Raw genomic sequence first — 19,367 nt, forward strand, 5'->3', positions numbered from 1 at the left:
AATGTCAAGGGTATTTCTGTGAGATTAAGAGAGCATGAATGAAAATGATTAGAAATCCAAATTTATATGCAAATGTAACTTGACAGTGTTATTTTTTAGCTTTTTTTTTTACAGCAGACAAGGACCTAGCATTTAGACAGTCTATAACAAAAATCTGAATTCTAGTTTTGTCAATTTATCTGACCCTTCCAACACAAATGGTAAATAAATATACCGGTATGTGTTATTCTTCCTCAATATTCAAAATTCCCTATATTTGTGTGTAGATATATGCCAGCCCATGCCAAAGAGAGACACTTATGTTGTAGGGTGTGTGGTTTGTGTACTTATATTTAGTCAGCACGGTGTTTAGATGAAAAGGTGAAAACAACTGAATGTATAGACTTTTCTGTGGTTGTATAGTCATTATGGATATTTTTAGTGTTAATAGTGTTAAAGAGTGATACTCTTATATCAGCCAGATGTCTACAATGGGGGACATCAGCAGAGAAAAGATTGACATAGAAATGTGTGTTACAAATATCGATACTTGGTAGATATGCTCAACTACCAGTCACATATACTGGCCTAGGTGAAGGACGGTGGCAGCACCTGTGTCATTTTACTGGGGCACATCTCCCTAATGGATGATTGGGCTCCCAGGTAAACCTCTGCTCAATTGGCCCTTTGGTAAGATCAGAAGAGAACCACCTTGAGGTAGGACCTGAGGATGCTGTCAAGGGCCATGCATTTAGCCCAAACCAATGACAACAATAAATATTTGATGACTGAGGATACATGTTTATGTCCATAGGTCTTTTCAGTCCTATGTAAGCACAAAGTGTCTTTTGTAGAACAATACATATTTTTTCCTTCCATTTTAGATGATGTTTTAAGAAGTCAACAGATTAAGAAGAATTGAATTCCACCAAATGTTTCGCAGGATGGATCTACATTTAGTTGTGTCAAACCCGGACTGATTTTATTTTATTTTGTGTGCAATTCAAGATAAATAGTTTACGGATTTAACAAATTTAATTTAATCATTTACAAAAGGCAACGAAAAGAAAAGGAAACTCGACAAGCTACCTTTTCATATTTTAATCCTACTATTGAAAACTCAGTGCTAAATAAAAAAAAGAAAGACTACAACCAAAGGTTTGGCTGATTCAATGATTTGGCATATCATTTCATTAATTATGTTAAAAAGGTGCATATTTCTAATGCTCACATGGTTATTTAGTAATTAACCAAGCAACAACATTTTTACCTAGAATATGCATTGTACAAATGTACATGCATTTCATTGTGATGCATGCCCTACTGCTACTTTTTGTGGAACTGACTGGTTGCTTAAGGCAGCCAATCAATGGCAGGAAAGTGCTCCCACTGAAATCAAACGGTGTGTGTTTCACACATGTCCACAGTATGGAAGGATCTTGTTATAGCTCACCTGGAACTTTTGCAGAGCGAGAGCTGGTTAGTGGCGAGTATATTTTGTGGGTCCTGGCAGCAAGAGATGTGTTTACTAGAGCAAATCCCATGCAAGACAGATAGATTGGGGTGCACAAAAGAGGCATTCTGTAGAATTGTTCCATACATTTGCAGCGGAGACAACATGACAACTTAAAGGTACCACTCAGCTATCATGTACATGACTGCAGTTTCCCTTTAGACCAGAGGTGGGGAACCTTTTTTCTGCCAAGTGCCATTTGGATATTTATAACATCATTCCACGCCATACAAAATTATCAACTTAGCCCTACATTGTACATTTATCCCACCTTCCCTTTAGTATTGATTTATTTGATGCCCCCAGCCAGCTCCCCTTGTGAATTAATGCCCCATTTCCCCCACACTCTTGTGTATTGCCCCTAGCCAGCTCCACATTGTAAATTTATCCCAGCCCTCCTTTTAGTATTCATTTATGTGATGCCCCCAGTCTGCACCCCCTTGTGAATTAATGCCCCCACACCCTTGCGTATTGCCTCCAGACAGCCCCACAATGTGTATTTATGCCACCCAGACAGCCCCCCATTTAGTATCATGTCAGCAGGGCCGGCCCAAGGCAAAATGCCGCCTGGGGCGAATTTTAAAATGCCGCCTCCCCTTATCTACCCTTCCTCTCCCTCCGTCCCTGCTGCCCCCCCCTTATCTACCCTTCCTCTCCCTCCGTCCCTGCCGCCCCCCCCCTTCTTGTACTTGCCTTTCAGCAGTCCTGCGGCGAGTCTCCCTGTTCGGTCTCGGTGCCGGCTTGTAATGCTGAGCGCCGGAAATCTTCCGGCACTCAGCATTACAAGCCAGCACCGAGACCGAACAGGGAGACTCGCCGCAGAGGAGAGAGCGAGGGGCGCCGAGCGGGTACTGACAGCGGCGCCCCTTTCTCTCTCTTTCGCTTTAAAAAAAAAAAAGGGCTTGGGGCGGCGAAGTGCCGCCCCTTCAAGAGTGCCGCCTGGAGCGGTTGCCCCACTCGGCTCCATTGTCGGGCCGGCCCTGCATGTCAGCACCGGCACCCAGATTGCATCCACAGGACCTGCCTAGCACCCAGACTGAAAGCCATCTTTGCCCCCAAACAGCCTCACTGTGCAATCCTTGCCTCAAACATCCTCCCTGTGCCATGCATGCCCTCCACTTACACATCCATGCTATCACATACACATATTCATTCATTCCATCATTCACAAATATTCATTCCCTCATCCACAGATACTCATTCAGGTACTCATTTATTCACTCAATCACCGATACTCATTAATTCCCTCATCCAGATACTCATTCACATATACTGCGGAAGTGATAGCGTGAGTCGCCCAGTCACCTAGAGTGGCAGGCATGATCACAATTGCTGACCCTTTTGCCCAACAGGCCAGACCAAATGATTTTGCTGGCCTTATATGGTCCGTGGGCCAGACGTCCCCCACCCCTGCTTTAGACAAACTACGGAACTGAAGTGATTAATGTAATTTTATGCACATGTTACAGATATGATACCTATATTGCGTAAGGTTTCTAAAGACCTAAAGGTATCAATTTAAATGTGTAATGGATCTAAACAGAAGTTATTATTATATTTTATTTATATAGTGCAAAGACTTCTTCCTTAATAATACAGTAACACAAAATGATTGTGTAAACATGAATGAAAATGATCACCCTGTTTTATTTTTATATTACAATCATCAAATTTGTATAGGAATTTAACAGAAGACTGTAACAGTACACTTAGAGTTGGACAGCTGTTTAGATGTACATATTAAGATAAAAGGGATAGTTTACTGTTTACTCAGAATGCTTCTACTTGGAGTCCGCTATCAATGAATTTCTGTTTCTTTATCTGTTTTAAACAGTGCATATTCCGCAGGTAAGATAAGCGTCAAAGGTAATATGGTAAGCCTCATAACACCGATTTTTCTCTCACCTCTCTTTTACTTGTTGTGAATACCAAGGATCCTGTATCCCAGAGGTGGGATTCTACAAGCCCCCTTTTAGCACACAGAATGCCATCCTTAATTATTCATTACCTGTTGCCCAGGCTCTAGTTCTTCTATACTTGACTTAAAGGAAATTGTAACGTGAAAAACATATTTATCACACTTGTTTCAAATACGATCTGTAAGAGTATCAGCAATGTGTGCACAGCACTACAGACTGTCGGTGGTAGCACCAGATTGGTAGGAACTGGGAAATAAACAGCTAGAGTTTCTACATGAATTGATAATCATTTTGGTGGAATACAGAAAGAGGGAAGCAGCTACACACATTTCAGCCTTGATAAGACCAATAAAGCAGTCGCTATAACACAAGCCAGGTGGCATTTTGTTAAGTGTTACTAGTCTTTGTATTTCGAAGTATATTCTAAATACATCTCCCCCTCTCCCTCCCTCTAATGATGGTTTTCAGAAGATCAGGATCTCCCGCAGGCCTGTGAAAGGAAAAAATGGGTCGCATTTGGCCCTTAAATAGACAGATTTTTGGCTTTTTTTTTCCCACAACGAAACACTTAACTTTGGGGCTTTAAAAGAAAAAAGGAACAGTATTAGAATTATGAGTTCCCAGTAAAAATATTTAGGGATCAGGGGGAGTGAGACTTATATTCTTACTGGTAATCTTAATATCAAATGTATTTCACATGTTGATGACCAGCCCATGTAAGGTGCTTCTTTGCAGTATTTCATATCACCCATCATTTAAAGTAGCTAAAGAGAGGCACCTGTGTTTATGGGGTGTGGTTAGGGGCGGGGCTTTACCAATACTTTGTATGTGCCTTTATGACCTGTAGATACTTATGCAACTAATAAGGCATCTAGAATGTATTTTATTTACACATTTTCTGTTGTTTATATACATGATTGTAACTTTTAGGGCTGTAGAACACTGGGATACACTTATACACAAAATATTTTGAGATAACGGACCTCGGGGGAGGAATGTGGGGATTTAGGACCAATAAGGGACTGTCTCTTCTAAAGTGGGACATTTGGGGGTTATGATATTTGGCATATATAAACTCACAAAAAGCAATCGCTGAATTATACATACTGCAGGGTACAATGTTACACATGCACCAAGGCATGAAATTTAATGTAATATGTGTGCTCTGGAAAAAAAAATGTTGTGGCCCAAATTGGTCCCCCTACCCTTAAATTATACTCAAGGTAAAAATGTGCCTGCAGTGTCACTTTGACGTAAGAAAACCCCCTAAAAAAAGAAAAGATGGATGTTTAAGAAAAATGTAATTTATGCAAAAGTTGGGAATGGTAACATTAAATAACGTAAAGAATTACGTAGAAAGTAATGTGTTTATTATGGGTTACGGCATCGGAACAGACGCTAAATATTGGTAATATTGGTGGTCAACTGTAAATGTTCAATTAATAAATACCAGAGGGAAAAAAACAACGACAAAGCATCTGCCAGCTCTACGTGATTAAGCTGCATGTGCTACAAATAAAGTTTCTTTAAAAAAAAACTGAGCAACGCAGGCGGCAAGACACGTTTTGCGAAGTCAATTAAAGGAGAAAAAAAAGTAGGAACGCGTAAGAATATACCACTGTATTAAACGTGGAGGGGGTTCCGGTGTAGTAGCATGTGACATTCCACTGCCATAGCGAATGAAACGTCTTTTTCGGAGTCTGTCTCACCTCGTGTGCTTTATGGTTTATTCCCGGGTGTGGGCAGCGCTTCCGGTTTCCCCGCCCCAGTTAGTTCGTGTATGTGACCGGTGCGTGTCGCACGAAATTCTGAGCTGTCAGAGACGCGCATTTCACATCTCTTTAACAAACATGGCCGAGCCTGAAGAGAGAAGTCTGGACGACTTTTTCGCTAAGAGAGACAAGAAGAAGAAAAAAGATAAAGTGGGAGCTGGTGGTAATACGACAAGCGCCAAAGGGTCAACGAGGCCGCCGGACGCATCCCAGTCAGCTGCCTCATTGAGTTCCGCAACGGGCAAGGTAGTCAAGAAAGAAAAAACGGGCAAGAACGAAGGGCAAGATTCCCAACAAGAAAAGGTGAGATACCCCAACCCTTTTCCGTTACTAACTCCTGCCTAGTCGCAATCATGAAACCATGTGACCGGTACTAAAGTACACGTGGGGCCCAGGTGTCAGGCACTCTTGTGGGCATGACGTAAGTTTAATTGTATTATTCAGCCCGACAGCAAAGCCCGCGCTCTTCGGCCAGAATCCATATGCTTACTATGAGATGTTTAGGCGCAGGTGTCACGGGGGTGTAAATTAATAGATAACCCTTGTGAACAGGCACTGAAAAATCTGCCGCGGCCTGGACGCATGGCAACACGGGTGGAAATTAAGCATTACCAAGAACTGATAAATGGGAACTGGCATTGCCCGTACACTTGCCGCTTTAAATACATATATATGTATATATAATTATATGTATGTATGTGCATATACATACTGACACATACACACATGCATGCTTACATGGTATCCGACATAGAGGTCAATTTACATTGTTGTGGTGTCCCCCTTGTTAATGTATGGGTGGGGGTCCTCGGGATCCTCCATATGCATTTGGCCATCCCAACTATTCACCGGCCATCTGAAAAGATCTCCTGGCACGTTATCTATTTACTATTAGTCAGCTCCAATGCTGGCTTGGCTAGTGTGTGGGGGAGGTCTAATGTGCATGTGAAGATAACTCGCCCATTAAAGCAACCCATCAACAATAGAGGTAATCACTGCTCAGGAGGCAGGCTGCTGCAGCTTTCACCTAAGGTAAGTCTTTTAATGTATTTTTTTTTTTGCTAAATGCATATCGCCATACTCCTTGTCAGTACAGCGGTTTAGTCTTAATCACCCAGTCTGACGCTTTGACTTATAAAGGTTTGCAGAGGAATGTAATTCATTAGCATTGCCATAAAGAATCCGCTCAGAGTGGCGTTTTGAGCTGGGAATATCAACCTGGTATGCTGGGAGTTGCGCCCCAATAGCTGCCAGAGAAAGGAAAACTATTAAAAGTATAGATTTTTTGAAAGTTGACACCTCAAAGTATTTTACTAGCGGGGGCATTTTAACACTTGTTTTAACCATTTCAGTGCCAGTTTGTCCTAAACATTGCAGTCAAACTTTTTTTTTGCTATCAAAACACAGTATTTCAGTAAAAATGTTTCCCTGGGTATGTGAAGTTACTAAAGCAACAAAATAGGTTTTGATTTGTATTTAGGCCACTGACATTGATCAAGGAGACCGATCAATAATCAGTGACTTAAAATGTCGCTGACAAGTGATCAGGTAATACCGTATTTTCTCGATTACAAGACAAGGTTTTTTCCAGAAAAAAAACTTCAGAAAATTCAATCTCGTCTTATAATCGAGGTAGTCCTATAATCAGACCTCAGATCATCCATGATACCTCCGAATCCCAGCATCCTTAGCCGCATCTCCGCATGCACCAAGGGTGAATCCCAGCATCCGTCTCCACGGCCAAAACACCATTCCCCCACTTCAGCATCCTCAGATGCGGCCGGAAGCTCACAACACTACTGTTGCGCGGGTCACGTGGGTCGTGCAGTGCTCACCTGACCCCGCTTCGATTTGTACATTATGTGCCATATCCCTGCCTATACTTCTATGCAAATCAGTCCTACCTGACAGCACAGACCGTCAGGTAGGAATGATTTGCATAGCTGGTTCAATTAGGGGCACATCTTAGTGAACTACATTTCCCATGATTCCCAGGGTGTCTTAAGCACAACTGAGAATCATGGTACATGTTGTTCCTATGTGAGCCACTGACTGACGAGCAAGAAAAAAAAAACACTACACATGCAATAAGATAGGATAGGTTTTGATTATTTTTTTTGTCACATTAGGGTAGTCTTTTTTTTTTTTTTTTTTTTTTTTTTTTTTTTTTATTCAGGCATCCCCCCCCCCCCCCCCCCCCTAAGATCCAAAATTTGAGGGGCGGTCTTATAATCAAGCAAATACGGTAATGATGTATTTTTTATTAATAATTTGTGGGGGGGGGTTCATTACCTCTTTCTAGGGAAGGGTCATCCAGGGGCTGCCATAATGATCAGATCACTCCTATTAGCCAAGAGTGATTTGATGATCAGCCCACTTTCGAACTCACAACAATTTGACCTGGAAGTACCTTGGACTTTCGGGTCAGTGCTGTTTGATTTTTTTGGATCCATTGGAGCATGCGGCGTTCAGAGACACCGAACACTCACCCCAGGACACACTGTGACCGCCACTGCGAGTGATTTTGCAACTCGCTAGGTGGCGCATGTCCTTGTTTGAAAAGATCGCCAGAGAAAACTCTGGCTCCTCTTGCAGGTTGAATACAGGTACTGCGTTCAACCATGCAAGTCAGTGGAGCCTAGCTTTCTAATCCCAATGTGATTAGTAATATATTTAAAAAATATGGGGGGGGGGGGAGTGGTAACATTTAAAAATAATTGTGCATCAGAGGAACCATCCAGTTCAAATGCTCTGGAAAAACAACTCCTTCTATAATCCAACCTCAAATAGAGATTGGATTATAACACTAGAATCCAGAACCCCCGCAAAGCTGCAGGAGACCTGGATCCTCTCTGCCACCCGGTGAGGGTCTGTGCAAAACGCACAGACATCCTCCGCTCCTCCCCTCCACTTCCGCTGGGGCTTCTATTACTGAACCAGTCGTCACGTGACCTTCCGGTGCGGCTTCCATCATGGAAGCCCCAACGGAAGTGGAGGGGAGAAGCGCCTGTCTGCGCGCATCGCACAGACCCTTACTGGCTGCCAGAGAGGCTCCAGGTCCCCTACAGCGCTGCAGGGGATTTGGATTTTAGTGCATGATGTGCGCAACCTCCGCTACTTCCCTTCACTTCCACTTGCCCCACCAGGGGTTAATATATCAACAGAAGAAAAACAGGACAAGTAAGCAGCACTGGGTAAGCTAACCCTGGACTAATATCTTTATTTTTATGCTCATTTGCCCTGTGTTTCTTCTGTTGATATATTAACCCCTGGTGGGGCAGTTAGAAGGGGGGGCATAAGACATATCAGGGGGCACAGTGGCATAAAGGGGCTATAAGGCATACCAGGGGGCTCAGTGGCATATTGGGGTAAAAGGCATATAGGGGGCTATAAGGCATATCAGGAGGGCACAGTGGCATATAGGGGGCTATGAGGCATATCGGGGGACAGAGTGGCATCTGACATATAGGAGGGTATAAGACATTTCTGGGGCAGAGAGACAAGCTGGGGGTGAGATGTTTAACTGGGCAAAAATAGTTTACATGAATATTTGCTAGTAAAGCTTTTTTTGGTATTTTTGGGGTTCTTATAGCTTTATAGCTTTAATTATGTCAGTAAAACAAGGCAAATCGTGAAATGCCATTGTGTTAAAGAGATAAGTGTTAATGGCACCTCTTATTGTAAATTATAAGTTTTTATTTTAAATAAATGAAAGTTTTGCATATTTTTTACCCGATTAATTGAAAAAATAATTGGCCAACTAATCGATTATGAAAATAATCGTTAGTTGCAGCCCTAGTGTTTGATAGTGTATACATGTATTAAGTGTCACTGGTACCAAGATCAATTGTCCTTAACTGTCCATTAACTGGATTTACTTATTGAACAGTGTTTTTATGTAGACCTAGGCTTAGAGAAAACATTGCCTACAGCTTAGCTTAATTAAAGGGACAATTTTATCACTTACACCCACACAATAGAATGCATGTTAAAGGCATTTAACCCTTTAGTGATAGTTCTGTGCTCCATTTCATGTGCTTTGAAGACCAGAATTCCTTTAACATCTTTGTCGTATGGCTACGTAAATTGACATAAACCACCTCCAATATAGATTTACTCACAATTTTACCTTATATGCATAGGATTTCCATCACATTTTAGTAAAAATATTGCAAGGTGAACGTGACAATCTGTACACTTTCTACAATGTTTTCTAAACACAGAGCAATTTTCATGTTTTTGCTATGTCTTTATTCAACTGTGATTCACCACTAACTTTTTTTTCTCCTCTTTCCAATGCTTGTGCCCTATAGGAGCACAGCATTGACTGTGAGTTGATCCCCAGAAAACATAAACATTAACTCCTGAAATGCTGTCATCACATGTGACACAATAGCAGCAATAAAGGAATTGATGCACAAGCGCACTCATGGAGCAATCGAGCAGCAGGGGAGAGACAAGGCTGGTCCTAGGCAGCCTGGGGATACTGAGCACCCCTCAAGCGCTCACTGCATTTTAACACAGGACATATATATATATCTATATATATATCTATATAAAACTATTTTTCATAATCGATTAGATGGCCGATTATTTTTTCGATTAATCGGATAAAAAAATGTACATTTTTCATTTATTTAAAATAATTTAATAAAGTAACGTAGGATGTAAAAAAACAAACGGCAGAATAAAAAAACTGATAAAAATGCATTTCTTGTTTTTATTTCCCAACCTAACCACCCCCCCAAGCTATGCACATTTGAGCCCAGGCTTGCTACACTGCCTCCCAGAAATGCCACACTGCCCTCCCCACATATGCCTTATATACCCTATATGCCTTATACCCCCAGATATGTCACTCCGTCCTCCCAAGGTATACCGTATACTCCCCTGATATGCCATAGGTTTGCAGACTCGTTCACAGACAATACTTTTATAAATAAATACAGGGTTAATCTTCAGTGCCCCCAGGATTTAGATTCCCCTCAGTTTGCCCCCTTTACCTCTAACTGCACCTTAAGTTAACTTTATTTCATTAAATTAACCCTCAGCCCTCAGCATTAAATTAACCCTGAAGAGAAGACCCCATTAACCACAACTGCCCCTAAGTTAATCCTGAAGACCCCATCAACCACAACTGCCCCTAAATTAACCCTGAAGACCCCATCAACCACAATTAACCCTAAACACCCCACTATTACTGCCCCTAAATTTACCCTAAACGCCCCACTAACTATAACTGCCCCTAACTTTTATTAATAACAAATATTAATTTTATACTCACCAGTTAGATGAGTTCTTGAGCCATGTCGACGGTATAGGAAATGGACAGGGCCAATCGGCACTTTGACCCCGCCCCTTTCTTTCTCTCAGTCCCTCCCTGCAGTCACTGCAGATTGGCCCCGCCCCTTTCTCCCTGTCCCTCCTTGCAGCCAATCGGCAGTGACCGCAGGGAGGGACTGGAAAAAGGAAGTGGGCGGGCTAATTGGCAGTGACTGCAGGGAGGAACTGTAAGTAGGAGCTGCTGCTTTGAGTCACTTAAACGGATTATAAAAGGAGGGGTATTTTTCAGAGCATTTAATCTGAAAAACCCTCATTTTATAATCGATAAAAATCGATTCAACTAATCGATAATGAAATTCATTGGCATCGATTTTATCGATTAGTTGTTACAGCCCTATATATATATATGTATGTGTGTATATGTATGTGTGTATGTATATATATATATGTATATATATATATATATATATATATATATATATATATATATACACATACATATGCTATTTTGAGGAATATCACCTTAACAACTTTTAGCTTAACTATTTAGTAATTTGTTTATTTTATGTAGTATATAGAATTTTTGTTTTGAAATGTTACTTATTTCAGAAATAACAAAGCAGCATCTTTATGGTACATTAGTGTATTTCTACAAACATTTCAATTGTCGGTAAAATGTACTTTTTAGACATCAGACTAAAAGAATAGTCTGCGTGTTGAAGAAATGCATTTTTGAAACAAATTAAAATATTATGGCAGTGTGTTTAGTACTGTGTGATTGTCATAAGAAACGTGATGTAGGAAGCAAATTCAGTGGTCTTTTTTTTTTTGTCGTTTTAGGAAGATGATGAATGGAAAGATTTTGAGCAGAAAGAAGTGGATTATTCCGGACTTAGGATTCAGTCGTTGCAAATTGGGTATTTTGTAGTGTCACTTAATATAAAGTTCCATGTTGGTGCAGTTTTGCATTTTTTTGTGTAATAGTAATCGGGTAAATATTATAGAAAAATGTTTGGGAAGAAATGAGCCACATTTTATGAAATTGTTAAAGGTAGTTTTCTAGTTTCCCATGAACAGTGGAGAATTCAGCTTGGTCATAGAATTAAATGAATTTGTTGAAATGGGTGCACGTGCATTGAGTAGCTTTCCAGCTGCTTCCATCTAAGTAGTTCAGTGTAATACATCCCTTAAGAAATGCATGAGTTTGGTTAATTTCAACTATAAAAAATGATCTGCTTATCTTACATTTTGGATTGTTTTGCTTGCATCTATTTCATATGTGTAAAACAATACCTATAGTATGAGGATTTTTATTTATTCTTTACGGCCCGTTTAGTTCTGAATTTCTATTAAAGCTGCCAACTTACCAAACTAAATGTTGTCCTTTCTCCAATGCTTACATGCTTTAGCAATACCCATTAAAAATGGAACCCTGTATTAAATAGCAAAATTTTAGGAGCCAGTGGAATACATTATTTATTACTGTTAACAAGAACCTACAAATATGCAAAATAATGCAATGTGACTGCTTACATAAGCAATGTTTTCTTTGTTAGTAACGAAAAAGAGGATGATGACATGGATAAAAAGGAAGAGCAAGGTGGAGAATGGGAAGAGGCCGGAGGTTCCGGCTCAGACAAGACATCTGGACCATGGAATAAGGCTGCTACAGTCCAGCCTCCTGAAAATATTGGTAAGACTTTAGAATGTTTTCAGCTGTGCCCAAAATAAAGACCATGCAGTAAATTTGTAAACACAAGCAGAGCTGGTCACCTTTTAACCCATTGGTGACAGGGCTGTTTTTCAAATTTTGTGCCCTTCGTGACAGTGGCTATTTAACATTTCTACGGTGTTTGTGTCTAGATGTAATTTTTTCCTTATTTACTCGACCCACACAAATTGTTTACTATAAATGTAGGGCTGAAACAACTAATCGATAATAATCGATGATTAAAATTGTTGACAACGATTTTCATTATCTATTAGTAGAATCAATTTTTATCGATTATAAAAAGAGGCAGAATGGCATATCTGGGGGAGTTAGAGTGGTGTATGGGGGTATAATGAATTTCAGAGTGGCATATCTGGGGGAGGCAGAGTGGTGAATCAGGGAGTATAATGAATTTCACGGTGGTGCAGGGCATTTATGGGGGGGCGGAGTGGCATATCAGGGTGCACAGTAGCATATAGGGGGTATAAGGCATATCGATATTAGGCATATCTGGGGCTAAAAGGTATATCAGGGGGCTCAGTTGCATATCACTGGCATATAAGGAGTATAAGGCATATCGGGGGCACAGTGGCATATCAGGGGGCACAGTGGAATCTGGCATATAGGAGGTATAAGGCATATATGGGGGAAGAGTGGCAAGCTGGGGGTCAGATTGCATAACTGGGGGCAGTTTGGTAAATAAAAGAAAATATAAACAAGGCTTTTTTTCTCAGTTTTTATTAAATATGAAAAATAGTTAACATATGAATTAATATTTACTAATAACTTTGTATTAAAACCTAGTTTGAGAAACACTGTGTTTGGGTTCTTGTAGCTTATTATGTCAGTAAAATAAGAAGGTGAATAGAGAGAGAGAGAGAGGCCATTACAATAAAGAGATGAAAGTGTAAATTGTACGTTTTTTATTACATTATTTTAAATTTAAAAAAATTGCATTTTTTGATCCGATTAATCAATTAATCGAAAAAATAATCGGCCAACTAATCGATTATTAAAATAGTTAGTTGCAGCCCTATATAAATGTTTTCAGGACAAGAGTTTTTTCTTTAGATACCATAATTTTTATCATGTATTATGAAAAAATATAATAAACTCATTTTATTTCAAAAGCATTTTACATTCTAGTGGGAGGAGTAGGTGCTTGTGCACCTATTTCTTCATTTGACATTTATTTTACATTTTCTTGGAACTGGATCCGTTCCCCTTATGTCAGGGGTGTCCAAGTTTTTTCTGCAGTGGGCCACTTCATCAGAATTGTATAGGTGCGCGGGCCGCACTCATTTTTCACTGTGACAAAAAATATGGCCTTTAATAAAATATGCAGATTAAAATAAAGTAAAATGACACAAAACCTTTACTCTTCCTCACTGATTTCTGGGCCTTGAAAGTTTTGCGACTACAAATTCAGGATTCCCTAGATTTATTCTAGGGATGAACTAAAATGAAAATTCTGGACCAAAACATTCAGGGTTCACTTAGCCAAAACCGAAAATGACCCCCACCTTTAAAAATAATAAAAACACACATGTTTAATAAAAGTAGGTAACACACAATTGGACAAAATTAGCAATATGACTTGGCATGATAGGAGTGTGATGGCTAACAGCCATCACACTCCTATCATACCCAGGCAACCAGTAAATGCTGGTACCTAGGCATGATGGGACTGTGCTCGCTGTGATGGCTGTTAGCAATCACACTCCTATCATGCCAAGTCAGCCAGTACATGCTGGTACAGGGTGGCTGTAAGTGATGTGCAGACCCCATACTGCTGGCAGCATCACTACACAAGGGGGGCAGCATGTACTGGCTGACTTGGCATGATAGGAGTGTGATTTCTAACAGCAATCACAGTCCCATCATGCCTAGGTTCCAGCACTTACACATCCATCCAGTAAATGCTGGAACCTAGGCATGATGGGACTGTGATTGCTGTTAGCAATCACTCCTATCATGCCAAGTCAGCCAATAAACGCTGGTACAGGGTGGCTGTAAGTGATGTGCAGACCCCATACTGCTGGTAGCATCAATACACAAGGGGGGCAGCTAGCCAGGTTTCAGCATGTACTGGCTGACTTGGCATGATAGGAGTGTGATTTCTAACAGCAATCACAGTCCCATCATGCCTAGGTTCCAGCACTTACACATCCATCCAGTAAATGCTGGAACCTAGGCATGATGGGACTGTGATTGCTGTTAGCAATCACACTCCTATCATGCTAAGTCAGCCAGTACATGCTGGTACAGGGTGGCTGTAAGTGCAGACCCCATACTGCTGGCAGCATCACTACACAAGGGGGGCAGCTGGCCAGGTTTCAGCATGTACTGGCTGACTTGGCATGATAGGAGTGTGATTGCTAACGGTCCCATCATGCCTAGGTTCCAGCACTTGCACATCCATGCTATCACACACACACACACACTCATTTATTCATATAATCATTAATTCACAGATTCATTCCCTCAATCACACACACTCATTCAAACACCCTCCCCACCCCCTTACCAGCTCCTCGATGCCGCTCACTGCCTTCTCTGCCTTCTCTGCTAAAGCACAGAGGAAGTAGGATGTCACGTGAACTCCGCTTCCTCTGTGCAGTCCAGAAGACCCTCCCACAAGTAAGTAGCAGGGCTTGAGGTGCAGCTCGCGTAAGATCGGTTGCCCTGGCTGCCGATCTTACGCGGGACGCACCTCGAGGTCTCGCGGGACCCATTTGGCCCGCGGGCCGCATGTTGGACACCCCTGCCTTATGTCATGGTGACATCACTGGAGTCTCTACTTTTTTATATATTTAACTCCTTCAGTCCCCTGTGGATGTACATGTATGTCCAAAAAAGCTCCTCTTTAGGACGTACATGTACGTTTCCCTGCCGCTACATGGGAAATCATTTGTCTTTTGACAACCTGGACTCCCCCATCAGCAAAGGGATCTCTATCCATATTTCACTGAAAGCAGTGCAAAAGAGTTAAAATAAAAGAATTGCAAACTAGTTTATTTTTTGTATTTTTTATTTTTTTTTACATACTAGCACTCACAATTAGTTTTTGCTTGCTTCAAATTATTTTTTCTGAAATAAAAATGTCATTTGTCTGGGTACATCAAATATAGAAAAAGGAAATCTTAATGAAGCCCGCATATGGTAAATGGCAAAATGGCTCCAGAACTTGAGGTACCAAAAACCCATGGGACTTTCCCCTTGGTTATTAAAACGTCTTAGCTTTCGTTGTAAAACACATCCCTGTACATGCACATTAAATATTTGGCCTAAATGAACAGAGCCAAGAACAAAACACTGACTCCTTAACATGCTGCCTTGAGTTACCCAAAGTGGACCTTCTGACTTTGTTTATGAAAGCTCTTGGAGGGAGGACTTAATTTGCATTTGTAAAGCATCAGCTTGTTGTAGTTTTCAATGTTGTATACAACACTTTTTTTCCTTCTTTCCATGGTGTTTATCTTTTAATATATTTTGTTTAACCCCGTTGAGACCATTCAACTGAACTGTCTTTATAGCTGCAGAAGCTCCAGAGCCAGTACAGTCGAGTGGTGTATACAGACCTCCTGCTGCCAGAGCTTCTGCTCCACCTCGAAGACAAGGCCCACCTGAAATCTATAGCGATGCACAGTTTCCATCCCTGCAATCTACTGCTAAGCATATAGAATCTCGCAGGTAGGTGCTCTACAATGTATGCTGCTGTAAGTATTTACATTTCTAATACTACTTACATGCCATTACAGCTGGTATACATCTGTTCCTATATTTGCTTATGTACACAACTGAGATAAAAGCTGCAAGTTTGGAAACTAGCATTAAGAAACCCTAATAGTAAGCAACATTTTTTTGGTTCCCTCCTAAATTTTCTGTTGGTTCTTGCAACCTTATAAGAGAGGGTTACATTTTTACAGAAATTTACAGCATTTTAAAACCTTCATTTTTTTTCTTCAGGGACAAAGAAATTGAGAAAACATTTGAAATGGTGAAACACAAAAATCGTGCAAGAGAAGAGGCTGCAAAAAACCAGGCTGTGCGACTTCAGTTAGACAACCAGTATGCAGTACTAGGTGAACAGTAAAGCTGCAAAAACTTGCTCGTAATGAATGAGCTTTGATAACCCACCCAATAAACAAACTACAGCTATTGGCTATGAACTAAAGATCACCTGATGTGTTGATCTTCTCGTTGGAATAATGTACATTGGGTAATGCCAGCAGTTGGATCTTTACAATAAAAAAAAAAAATGCCTTGTATGTGTGGACAGTTGCCTGGTTATTGAATACAAATTACCCACTGCTGACAACCATTACTGTTCCATCTGAGAGGAGAAATGAAAAGCAACATTCAGTGGAAATATCTTCATTGGCGCCTTCAACAAGGTTGACTACCTCAGACGTGGATCGCAGGCAGTCTGGAAAGCAAAAGTTGTGGTTGGATCTGTTTCAAGGGGAAAGAGGATTTATTTTTATTTTTTTTTTGCTCTGCCTACTGAAACAACTCTTAACACATCTGTTCAGTTTGTCTGCTTTGTATCAATTTTTAAGTGACCTTAAAGGGATTATTGGCCTAGTATCTTTTGGTGGGTAGTACACAGGTTTTCATAGAAATAGTACAAAGCTGTAGTTTGTTTTTACATTTTATAGAGGGTAAAACAAGTCAAATTCCAACTTTCAAAGCATTTTCTTTAACACCTATATCATTAAGGTTTTGGTCTGTTGTACAAAAGGGTCTGACATTTGCATTGATACATAAGTTCCGTAGCTTACTGGGTCATTAATTTGCTATGTTTCACAGATCAGACCAAATCAACTTTTAATCTGTTCATAGAGCATAAAAAATAAAAAACATTTTATTAACTTTCCTTATAACGCCCATCTGTTAGATGTAGCAACAAGTACCATTCTAAAGAAATATTGGCAAGCAAGCCATATTATGTGTGAGATGAGCATTCTGCTGCATTGCATTATCTTTCACGGTGACTTGTTTTTCATGCTATGTGCTTGGCTTACTTGCTGTGCCAAAAGTTCTTACTGATACATTTGTCTTGAGATTTGTAAAATTCTACTACGTATAGATTTTTATGCTCCATGAACCAGCTCGGCTTATTTTGCATGGCAGATCCCCATTTAAAGTTTGTTTGCACTGTATGATAGTGCCCCATTATAGAACAATTGTTGTCCGCACTGCCCTTTCAGTAAAAGGACTTCGCTATGTGCCACACTTTCCTACTCAAATACTTGCAAGTGCTGTGCCTGGTTTGTACCATGGAAGGGAGCCTCTGGTTTATCTGTTAAGCGGTAGAGCTGTATCAGTGTACTTTGCTTTGACAGTACATTTAAAGTTTTGTTTGTCACTTGTTTTTTGTTAAAAAAAATTTTAAAGTCAAATTTGTCTCCTGTAAAGGGTAATTAAATTCAATGTTATAGTTTCGGACTTCTCATGTCCTCTGCCTGTGAATTTGACTTGCGCGATCTGCGCTGAGAAGTCAGTATGTAACAAATTTGTCTCAAAAACATTGGTTTAAGTGTTATCATTGCCAGAGGTACTGCTTAGTCATGAATTTACTCTAGCTCTGGGTTGTTGGTTTTTTTGCAAAGTTTACGCAATTCTATCCTGTAGGTTGCTGACATCCTAAGCGTTAATGTTAACTACATGTATTTCACCTGCCCACCGCTTTTTTTTTTTTTCTTGCTCTCTTCATAAATCAATTGAGCAGTGTGTTTTGGCAACCATGATGCTGTTGACAGTCTTCTGTTAGCTGCACCTACATTTATAAAGGTTCTTCGGCTGCAATGTTCTAATGCCCATCTATGTAGCTTGTGATAAGCTTCAATCGAGCACAATGAGTTATTGTCACATCTGAAATCTAGCCATCTAAACTATGGGTTTTTACAGGTATATTATTTAAAGCTGAAAGGTTATTTATTTGAAATGTTTGGTAGACTGAAGTTTAATTGTGACATTAAGATCAGTAACTTTATTTAAAATTCTACCCGGTATATTTTTACAAACTGTGACAAAACTTTTGCGTTTGAGTTTTTATCGTGCTATTTGATGGATAGGTGGATTGTCCATGGGCAACTCGGGCATGGATTGAGCAAAACAAATGCAATCTGTGACATTAATAAACTGAATTAAATTTAATCTCCAACTACAGTGGTGTGTTATTTGATATAAACAAATTCCGTGACAAATAAAAAATCTTTTTTTTTTTTTAAGTAGCTTTATGCATTGAGCAGACACATTTTTGACAAAAATTACTTAAGGGATCTCAAGTAACAAGTGTAGGAATTCCACATCTGCAGCCATAGTTGCAATAACCCAATAGCTTGTTATCTGGCTAAAGAATCAACATCAGTATTGAAATTTACTATTTGTAGCTAATTTTATTGCTGAACATTAAAAAAATAATAATAATAATGGTTTCATGATGACGACATCACAATGGGTTCATGACGACATCACAATGGGTTCATGACGACATCATCATAATGGGTTCATGGTGCCATCATAATGGGTACATGGTGACATGATATAATGGGTTCATGATGACATCATGACATGATGGGTTCATGATGACATCATGGCAACATCACAGTGGGTTCATGATGACATCATCATAATGGGTTCATGGTGCCATCATCATGGCAACATCACAATGGGTTCATGATGACGTCATAATGACATCATAATGGGTTCATGATGACATCATCATGACGACATCATAATAGGTTCATGATGATGACATCACAATGGGTTCATGATGACGACATCATAATGGGTTCATGATGATATGACGACATCACAATGAGTTCATGATGACATCATGACGACATCACAATGGGTTCCTGATGACATCATCATGACAACATCATAATGGGTCGATGATGACATAATGGGTTCATGATGACATTGACGACATCATAATGGGTTTATAATAACATCATGACAACATCATAATGGGTTTGTGATAACATTATCATGACTTCATCATAATGGGTTCATGGTGACATCATCATGATGACATCATCATAATGGGTTCATGACGACATCACCATGACATCATCATAATGGGTCAATGATGACATCATGACGACATCATAATGGGTTCATGATGACATCATCACAATGGGTTCACAATGACATCATGACAACATCATAATGGTTCGATG

General features: G+C 40.1%; 1 protein-coding gene across 1 annotated transcript; it reads left to right on the forward strand.

Moving 5' to 3' along the window:
• The first annotated feature begins 5,261 nt into the window (after positions 1–5,261).
• On the forward strand, positions 5,262–16,273 carry LOC149300704 (protein CDV3 homolog). The gene is made up of 5 exons (XM_089484922.1): positions 5,262–5,486; positions 11,307–11,383; positions 12,023–12,159; positions 15,714–15,870; positions 16,147–16,273. Exons 1-5 carry the CDS (start codon positions 5,262–5,264, stop codon positions 16,271–16,273), a joined length of 723 nt encoding a protein of 240 aa, XP_089341048.1.
• Positions 16,274–19,367: the final 3,094 nt, after the last annotated feature.

This window comes from Sceloporus occidentalis, unplaced genomic scaffold, assembly GCF_023333645.1.
Source record: "Sceloporus occidentalis isolate IW3139 unplaced genomic scaffold, rSceOcc1.0.p SCAF_23, whole genome shotgun sequence".
Classification (NCBI taxonomy): domain Eukaryota; kingdom Metazoa; phylum Chordata; class Lepidosauria; order Squamata; family Phrynosomatidae; genus Sceloporus; species Sceloporus occidentalis.

Coding starts and splice junctions, on each gene's coding strand:
- LOC149300704 (XM_089484922.1), top strand. CDS start 5,262: ATGGCCGAGCCTGAAGAGAGAAGTCTGGACGACTTTTTCGCTAAGAGA. Junction 5,487..11,306: donor AAGATTCCCAACAAGAAAAG/GTGAGATACCCC, acceptor TTGTCGTTTTAG/GAAGATGATGAATGGAAAGA. Junction 15,871..16,146: donor AAGCATATAGAATCTCGCAG/GTAGGTGCTCTA, acceptor TTTTTTCTTCAG/GGACAAAGAAATTGAGAAAA.